The sequence below is a fragment of the Carcharodon carcharias genome, chromosome 8 (assembly GCF_017639515.1).
Source record: "Carcharodon carcharias isolate sCarCar2 chromosome 8, sCarCar2.pri, whole genome shotgun sequence".
In the NCBI taxonomy this organism is placed as follows: Eukaryota; Metazoa; Chordata; class Chondrichthyes; order Lamniformes; family Lamnidae; genus Carcharodon; species Carcharodon carcharias.
The window spans coordinates 68,051,128-68,065,465 of NC_054474.1; the positions used below are offsets into that span (position 1 = coordinate 68,051,128).

Below are 14,338 nucleotides of genomic sequence, written 5' to 3' on the forward strand. Positions count from 1 at the left end.
TTGCGATTTACGAGAGCGAAGGTGAAGGCCATACCAGGCAGAACAGCCAGGCTAAAAAATTTTAATGAGTACTATGGTGTCAAAGGTAGAGATGAGGGTGTGGTTGAGCAAATCATTAGCTGCAGAAATGTTGTGGCGACTGGAGGGTCAAAGGCTGGACAGTTGGGATTTGACTTGTTATTTAATGTTAACAGTGGCAGAGATATAAAATTGGGATCGTCTGCCCACTATACACCCTGCCTAATTTGCCTTTCCATGAACGTAAGTAGAACAGGTGACTGACCCACTACCTCATATCTTCCACCCTGTTAAAGTTGAAAGTTACCCTCGCAAAGTCTGAACATAAATTAACTTTGCTAACTTGCTACTAATTTTGGACATTGAGAGTAATTTCATTCTGTAATTAAATAGAACCCAGCTGATTGTGAATTAGTGTGATAAACTCGACATGTCTTTTTGACCTTAAAGTTTTTAATTCTGCCAGTTAATAGCATCTGTCTCGATCATTCTTTAAAGTTTAGTTTTCAGATGCTGCTAATCATATTACCATAAACGTGATATGATTGAAATGCTTAAACATGAATAATAAATCTCCAGTCAGTTCTTTGATAATGAGTTATCATGAAGGGATTATAGATCTATCTGATTGATATTCCTTACAGTGATCACTGCTCACAGCATTCTTACAAGATACATTATCAGTACTCTAAACATGTAGAACATGGAGAAGATCTCAGCAGAACAGTGGCACTCAGAGGCCAATTGACACCTCATTAATACTCATGCAATTCATAGTTTGCAAACATTAAGTCATTCAATTATCCAACCCTACTAACCGTAGCTCTTTCATTAGCTAGTTTTGCATAAGCCTGGGGTGTGATTACCTTTCATGCTGCAATGGGAGAAATTTCACTATGATTGTCATGTTTGTAGGGCACTCTCACTGTCAAGCAAATAAAACAGACACTTACTCTGGTGGTTAGCTCCTCAATGTTGCTCTGTAATTCTTGCACTTGACCGGCAAGCTGTTTCTTTTCCTCCAACAGCTGTGTTACTGTCTCCTGCAGATCTGTGGACACACAGGAATCAAGCTGCAGAAACAAGCAAACTTCCCTTTCACCTAAATGTGACACACCCATCACAAACTCATCACAAGACCCCTTTGGACACAATGCTTATTTAGCAACCAGGAGAAACCAAGGCCCAAAAGATCATCCTTGGTCAGGAAAAGACTCTACGATGGGCACGAAGGATTGTTACTGTTCATTAAAACAGTCCAGGCACAATTCCACCATTAGCTTTTTGGAGTACCATTTAATGAACCTTATAATGTGAAGTGGATTGTGTAAGGGAGACATTGAGGCCCTCAGTTGTAACACTGGGTTGGGGGGGGTGGCCGCGGTGGTGGGAGTGGTGGCAAGGGCTGCCCTGCCGTTGAGGTGACTTTGGTGAGGGTTGGAGGGGTGGGGGGTGCAAGGGCTGCCCTGTGGTTGCCCTGCACACAAGCACATGTGGGGTGGTAGCGGGGGAGGTGGGGTGGTGGGCAAGAGAAGCAGCCACACATTTGGGAAGCCTTGTATAAAGCAGCTGAGACAGTTCAGACGCAGTCACATTGATATGACTGGAGTTGGGCCTTTAGCTTATCTGCCCACTCAAGCGATGCAGAGGCATCAAAGTGCCACCAAGTACTCCAGGGCTTTTCACCCCACAGACACAGACTGCAAACTAATGAGCATTTTATTCGACTGTAGAACAGTTGGATGACTGGGCACATTGTACAATCTCCTTGCTAAAGCTGGCTGTGGAGCAGTCACTGGTGGAGTGCTCACAGCCCCTTGCAATGTTATCATCCTAGTTTGGACCAGCCTCCCCCATGGTTCAGGCTAACAGTGCAGCCTTGCAGTGTGGGTTAGGAGAATGCCTGCGCCTAACCTGAGAGCACAGCATACAGTCCAATGGGCAAAGCTGCTGCCAATCAGTCGGGTGGGGCGGAGGCAGCCATACAACGCATTAATCCCAAGCCATCCAAGTGGTGGCGAGCACTCTCAGGGATGCATTGAGGGGCCTTCAGACTTAACCAAGATAGGTTCTTAGTACACCCATGCTAACCCATGCATCTCTCTTTCATCCTGCAGGAGGAGTAGATTAGGCTCATGGAGCCTGATGATCTAGCTGTATGCCTCGTGACTTACAGAAGACAACGGATAAGAGAGCAACTGAGGCATAGGAGGAGGAGCACCCTCTGGAAGAAGGGGTAGCTGGGGCTCCCACACATGCCACAGTGAGCCGTCACTGGTCAGCGTCAAGCTAGTCCCAAGGTCTATAGACACTGCCTTTCATTCCTGCAGATGACTGAGAACTGGTGTCACCGAAAACTGCACATGTCTAGGGAACTGGTCGGTCACATCTGCCACTTACTGCAGGACTTGGCACCAAGGGGACATGGAGGCCATTCACAGCCAGCGGCTGTGAAAATGCCCACGGTGCTCAATTTCTACACCAATGGATCCTTTCAGGGCTCCACAGGTGACCTCTGTGGGATCTCACAAGCATCCACCAGAAATGCATCCATGAGGTCACAGATGCCATAAGATGTAGGAGCAGAAGTAGGCCATTCGGCCCATCAAGTCTGCTCTGCCATTCAATCTGATATGGCTGATCTGATAATCCTCAGCTCCGCTTTCCTGCCTTTTCCCATAAGCCTTGATTCCCTTACTGAATAAAAATCTGTCTACCTCAGCCTTGAATATATTTAATGACCCAGCCTCTACAGCCCTCTGCAGTAAATAATTCCACAGATTCACTACCCTCTGAGAGAAGAAATTCCTGCTCACTTTGTCTTAAATGGGTGACCCCCTTACTCTGAGATTATGCCCTCTGGTCCTAGACTCTCCCATAAGGGGAAACAACCTCTCAACATCTACCCTGTCAAGCCCCCTAACAATCTTACATGTTTCAATAAGGTTGCCTCTCATTCTTCTAAACTCCAATGAGTACAGGCCCAATGTACTCAACCTCTCCTCTTAAGAAAATCCCTCCATATCCGGAATCAACCTAGTGAACCTTCTTTGGACTGCCTCCAATGCCAGAATATCTTTCCTTAGATAAGGGGACCAAAACTGTTCATAGTATCCTAGGGGCAGAATTTCCCCCCATCAGGGGCGAAGTTGAATTGCAGGTTCTCACAGGCCTGCTTGCCGATTGGGGGCGCGGTGCCATTTTACATGGGCGGGCCATTAAGGCCAGCCCAGCGCGGCGTCCACTCAGAAGCACTATGCGCTTCCTGTGCAGGCGGTGGGGGGGGGTGGGGATTCCCTCTGCTGAAAGTATGCTCTTTTGCGCATGCACACGAAAGAGCGCACTCATCTCCTTGAGGCTAAGTGCAATCTCAGGGATTTCGGCTGCCCTGTCACAAATATTAAAAATATAAGGAAAACAAATTCCTGACATGTCCCCTCACGTGACACTGTCACATGAGTTGCGACATGTCCATAATTTCTTTTAAAACTTTAATAAAATTTTCTAAAACCTACATGAAACCTCATCCTGCCCGTGGATGAAGCTTCTTGCTTTTTCTAATTCCTGCCAGGGCTCCTGGCCTGCCCACCAACCTTAAGGCTGGACGGACAGGTCCATTAATTAGCTTAATGACTCTGTAAATGGCCTCAATTGGCCATTGACAGGTCGGTGGGCACACAGCTGATTTTGCTGAGCCCCTGCCTACCAGAAAATTTAAATGGGACACGGTGAGGTCGGGAGTTCCACTCAACGTCGCCGCGCATCATTTTACACATCGGCGAGTGGGCTCCACCCACCCGTTCACTGACAGGAAAATCCTGCCCTAGGTGTGGTCTAACTAGCGCCTTGTATAGTTTTAGCAAGACTTCCCTATTTTTATACTCTACTCCCTTTGAAGTAATGGCCAACATTTCGTTTGCATTCCCCATTACCTACTGAACTTGTATGTTAGCTTTATGGGATTCATGCACAAGGACTCCAAATCCCTCTGTTCTGCAGCTTTTTGCAGTCTTTCTCCATTTAAATAATGTTCAGCTCCTATATTTTTCCTCCCAAAGTGCATAACTTAACATTTCCCTACATTATATTTCATCTGCCAAATGTTTGCCCACTCATTTAACCTTCTGTAAACCCTTTGTGTCATCCTTGACCACTTGCCCTCCCACCTATTTTTGTGTCATTTGCAAACTTGGCGATAGTACATTCACTTTCCTCATCCAAGTCATTAATATATACTGTAAATAATTGTGGCCCCACCACATATCCCCGTGGCATTCCAATAGTTACAGATTACCACCTGAAAATGCCCCCCATATTCCAACTCTCTGTCTTCTATTGGTTAGCCAATCCCCTATCCATGTTAATATACTGCCCTAACACCATGGCTCTTATCTGATTAAGTAGCCTTATGTGCGGTACCTTATCAAACACCTTTGGGAAATCCAAATATATTACATCTACTGGTTCCCCTTTATCTATTCTGCTTATTACCGCCTTAAAGAATTCTAATAAATCTATCAGGCATGATTTCCTCTTCATGAAGCCATGCTGACTCTGCTTGATTAGATTATGCATTTCTAAATGCTCTGCTATTACATCTTTTAAAATGGACTCTAACATTTTCCCAATAACAGATATTAAGTTAACTGGCCTACAGTTACCTGTTTTTTGTCTCCCTCCCTGTTTGAATAAGGGCGTTACATTGGCAGTTTTCCAATCCTCTGGGATTTTTCCAGAATCTAAGGATTCTTGGAAGATTATTATCTGTGCATCCACTATCTCTGTAGCTATTCCTTTAATATCCTAGAATGCAACCCATCAGGGCCAGGGGACCTATCACCCTTTAGCCGCATTAGTTTCCTTAGTACTTTTTCTCTAGTGATAATTATTGTATTTATTTCCTCCCCCACTTTTGCCCCTTGATTATTTAGTATTTTTGGAATGCAATTAGTGTTGATACAAAGTATTTATTCAACTCCTTTGCCATTTCCTGCCTCCCCATTAATATTTCCCCAGTCTCATTCTCTAAGGGGCCTATGTTCACTTTGGCCTCTCTTTTTTTTACATATTTAAAGAAGATCTTACTGTCCTTTTTTACATTACTTGCTAGTTTACCTTCAAAGTTTATTTTCTCCCTCTTTATGTTTTTTTGGTAATCTTTTGTTGGTTTTTAAAACTTTCCCAATCCTCTAGCTTACCAATAATCTTTGCCACATTGTATGCCATCTTCGCGAGGGCACAGACTTTGTGCATTTCACCCGAGATCAGGAGAGCAAGGATGCAAGAGTGATTGGATTTGCCCAGGTGTCGGGTTCCCCACAGAAGCAGGTTGCCATCGACTGCACTCATGTGGCATTCAGATATCCATTGCAACACACGGTCAACTATGTCAACCGCAAGGTCTTCCATTTGCTGAATGCGCAGCTGGTGTGCAACCACCACAAACACATACTGCAGGTCTGAGCATGGTTTCCAGAGACTGTTCATGACTCCTACATTCTCAACCGGTCACAGATCCCTTAAGTCTTCCAGAGTCCACAGAAGGTGCAGGGTTGGCTCTTCGGGGACAAGGGACACAGCAGAGGTCATGGCTGATGATACACGTGCAGAATGGAGGAAATCATTCATCCTCTTGCGGCACTGGGTGGCTGTCCTCTTTCGAAGGGCTTTGGCACTGACCACCACTGCCACTGCCTCCCAAGCTGGATTAGTGAGGATGCTGTCCATCCTGCAGCTGAGCTGGGGTAAAGGATATCATGGTGAGCCTCCACTGCGTCCAAAAGGCGCTCGCGGAACGTGTCACTGAACCTGGGGGCTACAGTCTTTTTGCCTTTCAGGGCCATGTCTTCTTTGCAGCAGTCGTGGGCTGAAAGCACTGAGATGTGTGCACGGGGCTGGACTTTAAATATGGCACCTGGCGTGGCAGGCAAATGAGAGCCTGCCCACCATGGAAACAGCACATTTCCTGGGAATGCATAATTAATGCGACAGGTTTGGGATGATAGAATGTGAAAATCTGCCATAGCGTCTGGTGGGTAAAACTGGGACGATTCTGCCCATTATCTTTGTTATACACCTTGTCCTTATTATAAAGCTTTCATTTATAACGCTAACACCTCATCACGTAATGTGTCCACTATAAAGTTACTAGAATATGGAACCCAATCTTCCTAGCTATATTCTGTTTCAACATTGTTGACACCAGATTCCAACATGGATGATACAATAACTAATGGTGTCGGTTCTTGCTCTGCTAGGTTGAATGTTTCCTACTGTGGTCCACTTAAGTGTATAATATTCCTTACTTTGCAACACACCATGTGATGGCGATTGGTGTAATGATGTTGGAGATCCTGACATTGACGTGCACGGGCACCAGTAACTGGGTCAGAGCTCATTTTTGTAAACCATTAATTGTTCACCTTTGACCTGCTGCTGATACTGAATGCAGGGATCAGGGCTAGTGTCCTGTGGCTCCTCCTCTGCAGCACCACAATCCGAAATACTGGGAAGCAAGTCATCAAGACAAACCCGTGATGTTAGGCTCAGGTACTTCAGTTTCTTGTTTTCATGACTGAGCTGTAACAAGAAGTAAAGAAGATTTCACCAATCTTTGTATTAGAGTTCTGACAAGGCAAAGCATCCTAAGGTCTGGAACAGCAGCAGAAGCAAGAATTCATATTATTCATGCACGTCAACAATACGCTAAAGACAGTTTCCTATATTCCATGTCACTGCAGACCGTGAATGTGAGATTGATAAATAAATGGCATTTACCGCAGAGTTTGAGATCAGTTTTTACCCATGTCCAGCTCACAGTGCACAAAGGCTGTCCAAACCTTGTCCGGTAAATTCAATGGCATTCTGGTGAATCCAAAATTCATTATGGATAGCAATGATTTTCTCAATAATTCTATCTTTCCCTTTGAAACGAAAAGGATTAATGCTCAAGTAAGTGCGTATAATTCATTTTAATGACCCCAACTGATGGCAGGGAATGTAGACACTGACCATATCAATGGTGTGCATTCAAATTCATTTGAAAGGCATGTTATGGCCCGGTTCTTGTTTCCTGTTTATCAGGAGAGCTGTCCAACTCATCCCAATGTGCCTGGTATATCTGAGTGCCAGTTAGCCCTAGTTGGGACTCTTGATCATATTGGAGCGAAGTGAATATTGCCTGCACTGTGCTACCAGGCCATCTGACCCCCACAGAACCACTGAACATTATGAGAGGCATTGTTACCTTTGTGGCTAAGACTTCCGCATTCTCCCGACAAGATTTCTCAATCTCTAGCTGCGTGTGCAGAGCATTTACTTCTTCTATAACCATCTGTGAAACTGGAAGAACAGAGAGGTCAATTCATCAAAATCGTCCATGCACTCTAGCTCTTCTTACAGTGAAATCCTGAATAGAGTTTATCTTATGCTGTTCCCTGTCCATCAGTAACAATGACTGGCAACAGCTCTAATGTTACTTATCTCTGAAATACACTGATGTGCTCATTGAAACTGCATGACCTCATCACATTCTATTCTCTATGCAATAGTAAGTTCCCTGGAAAACTACTCCCACATGGTACAAAAATACAAACTATTATTGAGCTGACGTGAAAATATTTTATTCCCATAACTAATTATTTTCCCATTTGGTTAGTAAGTTAAACAGGGAGAGATAGAAATCAGAGGAAGACAGGAAAGAGGGAATGAGAAAACAAAAGGAAGAGTGCAAGTCACAATATGAAAACAGCAGGGAAAGAGACTCAGTGTCATGAAAATTGAAAAATCTAAGGAAAATAGGTATGGGAAGGAGACAGCAAATGACAGGAATGTGAAAACAGATGAGGGAGAGGGAAAGGGTGGGAGGGAAGTGAACAGAAATCAATATAATGATGAAAAGTCCAGAGGATGAGCACCAACAATTGCTAGAAAATTCCTAGCTGGTTTCCCCTGATGTCAGACTTTAAAATGATCTTTTGTTTGCTATAGTTTTTCAGAATGTTATTATTGTGAAGGATATTGAATTTGAACCCAGGTAACTTTTGTAGAAAGGGGAGGGTTATCATACTTTATGGATGGGAATAACCCAGATTCAATGTCTGGGCAAAAAGATTTTGGTGGCATTCGACAATTGTATCATTACCTTACAAATTACTTCATTGCATAAAGTATTTGAAAAGCCTTTCTAGGCAGCCTTTCAAGAATAACCGCTCCCCTTTAAGAGATTTGAGTTCAGACTTGTCACATCAAATATTTAGGCTCGAGTTTTTGCGGGTACAGAAGGGGTCTTCGATTTAGCCAAAATAGCTTTGGGGCCCCAATTCCAGAAGTCCCACTCCCAAACCTGGCACCTATCATTTTTGATGGGAGGGCGGGGGAAGGGTGGAGAATGAGGGGCTGATTGTAGTTTGCACATTTGCGGTTCACGGAGGCAGCTGCACATCTAAAAGTGCAGCTGCCTTCAAACAGATGCGATTTTCTTTGGTGAGATGTGAAAAACGTGACTCATAGGCTTTAGACATTTGAACAAAAGGTCTAAAGCTGCCAGAGTCATTTGAAGAGGTAAGGGACACTATTGTCTAGGTCCAGGCACCCCTTTGGAAGAGGTAAGGTGCCCTTTGGTATTGTTAAAATTAGACATGAACATGCGTATAAAGTAGATAAACTCATTGGTAATGTCAAGCTGTCAAGGCATTTAAGTCCTCAAGCCCTCTAGTTTAAAAAAAGCCTACTGTGGCTGCTTGTAATTTCATTAACTCTTTTGAGATAAGCTTGAGGATTATTATTAATGGATTAGTGCTGTATGATTGATTCCACTACCTATCATTGTCACATTGGTGGTGGTGATGGAGTTTCTGTAAGTTCATAGTTTAATCGACAGCTCCAAGTGGTTATAAAGTATTTGATGTGGGGCTATGAATACACTTGTTTGTTTTTATAAGGGATTATGTGAACAAAATGTTTGTTTTCATAAAGGATTAAGTAGTTGAAGGTAGTTAATTGTTTCGATGAAAGTGTTTTTTTTAATAGTGAAGTTACCAATAGACACCTAGAACTTTTATTTTGATCTCAGCATGGCTGCTGAGGTCTGTGCATGGTGGATACTGGGTGAGTTGGCATAGATCACCTTTCCAATCCCCTTCCTCACCTTCCCAATCCTCCTCACCTTTCCATCACTCCCTCACCTTCCAAACCCTCCTCCTCACCTTCCCATTGCTCCTTCACTATTATTTCTACTAACTCCCTGATAATCCAGTTGATTTTGATTTTCTGTGAAGTGTGAGTCTCACTCAGATTCATTCACACCAGTAGTAAGGAGGGTGAATTATGGTTACAGGTAGATTCACCTCAGGAGTCAACAGTTCTGAGCTCTTTCTTTCTGCTTCAATTTACCAGCCACTCTTGAGATCTGTTACCTGGGTTTGCAGTTTGCCAAAAACACCATGGGAAAAATTTTCACTTCCAAGGCGGAGTCGGAAACCAGACTTGGGAGAAAGTGCTCAGTCAGACTTTCTCTCCAGGGAGGGGTGAGGGATAACTGGAAACTAAAACCAACTGGAATATTAGAGAAGGAGTGATGGAAAGATGAGGAGGAGGGTTGGGAAGGTGAGGGAGTGATGGAAAGGTGAGGAGGATTGGGAAGGTGAGGGAGTGATGGAAAGGTGAGAAGGAGGATTGGGACGGTGAGGGAGTGATGGGAAGGTGACGAGGAGCGATGGGAAGGTGAGGGACTGATGGAAAAATGAGGGAGCGATGGGAAGGTGAGGAGGGGGATTGGGAAGGTCAGGGAGTGATGGGAAGGTGAAGGAGTGATTGAAAGGTGAGGAAGTGATGGGAATGTAAGGGAGTGATGGGAAGGTAAGGAGAAGGATTGGGAAGGTGAGGGTGTGATGGAAGGTGAAGAGGGGGATTGGGAAGGTGAGGGAGAGATGGGAAGGTGAGGGAGTGATGGAAAGGTGAGAAGGATTGGGAAAGTGAAGGAGTGATAAAATGAAGAACCAGTGCCATAATTATCCAATGAAGCAGGAACAAGAGTAGCATCTATACTGGCCCACTTTGATGCCTGTTGATAGGTCTCCATAATTTCAGACTTCATGTACCAGCTTACAGATGCCAACATTTGTGATTTAATTAATAACTTATTGGCAGTTCATTGCAATAGATGAAACAAAAACCCTCTTTCTCTCTCCTATCCCAGTAAATCACCTGCATTAAAATGATCCAATGAATAGTTCACAAAATAGCCTGTGCTGGCCTGCTGTTGGTTAATGATGACTGCCTACCTGTCATACAATCCACATCACTGTTCAGCAGAGGCTCACTGTATAGCAATCAGGAGTGGAGACCCTGGCTGCTCCTTCCCGCTATCAGAGGAGAAAAGTCAATTGCACTAAAATTGCTACTATCACTTTTGGGATGCAGCCAAATAGATATGAGGAGAATGCAATTGATAAAAAATTATACTGGGGAGAAAAAACAGATGGCGAATTAAATCTAAAATTATAGACTCGGGTTTTAATTTGCTCTCCAGCCCTCTTTTCCAATTTATACTCTGCTACATCATTTTATACAGAACAAAGCTAAGGTGGAGACATTTTTACATTTAAATATTTTTTTACCTTGCATTTATTTTACAGCCTGACAGTCTAAAATTGGGGTTCAGAATGTTAGAGCTTTGAATAGAAAAATGGAGCACCACGGCACAATTCACCAGAAATTGAACTGGACCAGCAATATAAACACTGTGGCTACAAGAGCAGGTCAGAAGCTGGGAACTCTGCAGCAACTAACTTACCTCCTGAGACCCCCTGTCTCACCAAAGCCTGTCCATCATCTACAAGGCACAGGAGTGTGATGGAATACTCTCCACTTGCCTGGATGAGTTTGGCTCCAACAACACTGATGAATCTCAACGCCATCCAGGACAAAGCAGCTCACTTGATCGGCATCCCATCCATTAATCTTAAACATTCACTTCCTCCACATCGGCACACAGTAGCAGCAGTGTGTGCCATCTACAGGATGCACTGCAGCAACCTGCCAATTCACCTTTGACAGCACCTTCCAAACCCATGACCCCTACTACCTAGATGGATCAGGGCAGTAGGCGCATGGGAACACCACCATCTGAATGTTCCCCTCCAAGCCACTCACCATCCTGACTTGGAACTATGGGCAGAATCCTTGGTCCCGCTGGCGGGCATGTGCCCGACCCGAATGGGAGTAAAATAGTGTGTGATGATGTAGGGTGGGAATCCCAATGTCATCATGAACTCGCGCGATATTTCGTTCGTCATGCGCGCGCGTGGATGCCGGAGCGTTGCTCACCATTAATTAAGCGGCCATGGAAGGCCCTTAACAGTCAAATTGACTGTGATTTTTCCTTGCCTGTGTGATTTTCTGCTCATCCCAAGGGCAAAACGGGCAGGCGGCCAGCCAACATTTTCACAAACCTCATCCAAGGGCAGGATAGAAAGGGTCAGCAGCATGCAGGATGAGTAATGAGCAGTTTTGGAGATAGTTTGCAGATGGTTGCTTATTGGTACTTGGCAGCTTCCTCTCTGTTCAGGACTTCATTCTTAGCATTTCCAAGCTTCATTTAAGAACTCATTGCTGTCTGCCAGGCCCCCTGAGGATTCAGAGCATGTGGACCCTTCCAGGTATCAGACAGCCTTCCCTTACCCTGGTAATGGGGATTGTGGTCTCCACTGGGGCACCTCTTCTGAGGAGCAACAGAGGAGCAGAAGGGAGAGGAGGCCCAGCATCCCAATGCAAATTCCAGGGGAGCGGCCTGTGGGAGCACAGACACAGGTACAAGGGATGCAGGGCTAGCAGGTAGTCCAAGGCAGAAGGGGCCACCGAATATGCCACTATCCTGCTGACAGGGTTTACAGGTGGCAATGCAGCTCCCTCAATACGTCCGAGGTGCAATACCTAAGGAGGCTCCGCCTCGCAAGGGAGGCAGTGACCTCTATTTACCAGGTGATCAGGCCTGAGATCAGCTCTGACTGTATGGGTGGACACCCCATACCAGTGGCTCTGCAGGTCACAGTAGCCCTCAACTTCTATTCCTCCTGCTCGTTCCAAGGCTCAGTGGGGGGTTTTTGTGGAGTCTTCCAATCAGCTGCCCATAGCTGCGGCAAGCTAGTGACAGAAGCTCTGTTTAGGCAGGTACTGATCTTTATTCTTTACTGTACAGATGAGGCCAGCCAGGTTGAGTGAGCCAGAGGCTTCGCAGCAATTGCTGAGTTCCCCGCGTCCAGGGTGTGATCGACTGCGCACATGTGGCCATCAAGATGCTGGTGGGTCAGCTGGGTGCCTTCGTCAGCAGGAAGGGATTCCACCTCATGACTGTGCAGACAGTGTGTGGCCACAGGATGCACATTCTGCAAGTCTATGCACGGAACCCTGGCAGCTGCCATGATGCTTACATCCTGAAACACTCCCAGGTGCCAAGGCTCTTCAGTGCTACAGCCCGACTGGATGGATGGCTGCTGGGTGACAAGGGCTATCCATTGAGGCATGCCGCCTCTTCACCACCCAAGAACAGAGGCAGAGAAGTGTTACAATATACGTCATGCCTTCACAAGGGCAGTGGTAGAGAGGACCATAGGTCTTCACAAGATGCGCTTCCAATGACTGGAGCGTTCAAGGCGAACATTACAACACCCCCCAGAGTGGGTATCACTGATCGTGGTTGCATTTGTGCTCGCCACAATCTGGCGTTTGCAAGGGGGGACCCACCGGTGGAAGAGGATCTTGACACAGCTGCACAGACCACAGCTCCAGTGGTGAATCTGAAGATGAGTATGGTGAGGAGAACACTGAGGACGTGGAGCCAGACCTTAGTAACCTCCAAAAGGGCAGGGAAGCCTTGATCCAACGTTCCTAGGCTACCAAAGATCAGTTTCAAATGTATGCCAGGGCTGCCACCTCCATCCCAGATGTTTGAAAGCACCCTTTCATTTTCACAAAAAGAATGCTCAGCGTCTGTGCAATAAAGTTTAGAGCCACTTATGTCCAGCAGTACATACTGGCATACCCAGCACCAATTAAATAAAAAGGTGAAGCACACACAGGCCATGACAACAAAAACAAAATTTATCTCATTTGGACAATTTCAAACTATTTACATAAACTTCTCTGGTCTTCATTCCTGGACCAGTATAGATAAAGTAAACATAAATGAACATAAAATCACTCGTGAACTGTGCCTCTTGTGCTCATGGTACCTTAAACTTATGTTTGTGAGTGCTATGTCTTGGTGCTCCCTGCTCACTGGCACCAGCATTGGAAACAGCCTGCTGACTCTGCTGTCTTGCTGGCCTCGATGACCTTGGTGGTTGTCCTCTAGCCAGTGGAGCCTGTGCTGGCCCAGCCTGGGAGGGAGTGGCCAGTGCCACAGCTGGCATTTCCCCAGTCATCGCAGCCTCATCAGATGTGACGGTCACTGGTGGAGGTGCAGAGGAGCTGTTGCCGTCATCCAGAGCACCCTGAGAGGGGCCTACAGAGATGACAGACAGCTTATGTGCCAACATGAGGTTGCTATGGACCACCCTGCACAACACTGATGGATGAACACCTAGCTGGGATACCGGGTGCCTCATCCATCTCCCACACTGACCACCTGAGGTCAGTGCCTTTGTGTGAGGGCTTGCAGGTCCGAGCACAAACCCAAGAACCCCTCATTCTGTCCCTGAGCTGTCTCTCCATGAGAGTCGCCACTCTCTCAATGGAGAAGGCAGTGCGCTCGGCCATGACGGTCAACATAGTGCTCACGCTCCACATGGACTCGTCCATCACGGAGGCCATGGCACATAGACCCTTACAGATCTCTGCCAGATCCTCCCGCACATCTTGCCGCATCCAGCATCTGCCACCATATGGACAACCCCAGAGGCTCATCATCAGCCTTCAACTGAGCATTGTCCTGCTCCCCAGCAGCCCTCCGATTGCCGGTGCCCTGGGCACACTCTGCCTCTGCCTGCACCTCAAGTGACTGTGAAGTGCCCTCACCAACATGCACTGATATACTAGCTGCTGCTCTAATACCCACTGAGTTGCTATTATCTGCACTGGTGCCCACTTCAGAGAGCGGGTATGACACAGGTGAAAATGACACCCGGTGGTCCTCTGGTGTTAGGGGTGGCCCTTTGGGATTTGTAGATCGTACGCCTGCTGGTGAGCCTAAAAGGGAGAAGAAGGATATTAGTTAAAGACATCACACTGTCACTGCGCATGCCAGGCATCCTGGTGAGACAATGCATATCTGCATCATGGTGCCATTGTCTTTCAATGATCAATGGGGACTCCAGGTTTG

The 14,338-nt window shown here is 45.9% G+C and overlaps 1 protein-coding gene across 3 annotated transcripts in view; it reads right to left on the bottom strand.

Annotated features, from left to right (window-relative positions):
* Positions 1-14,338, bottom strand: part of shtn3 (shootin 3) — a 137,988-nt gene that overhangs the window by 47,426 nt on the left and 76,224 nt on the right. For all 3 annotated transcript variants that reach the window (XM_041192961.1, XM_041192959.1, XM_041192960.1), the window contains exons 3-5: positions 7,265-7,359; positions 6,441-6,597; positions 972-1,069 (exon numbers count right to left, since the gene is read on the bottom strand). In XM_041192961.1, the coding sequence (XP_041048895.1) occupies positions 972-1,069; positions 6,441-6,597; positions 7,265-7,359 (350 nt within the window). The remainder of the gene's footprint in view (positions 1-971; positions 1,070-6,440; positions 6,598-7,264; positions 7,360-14,338) is intronic.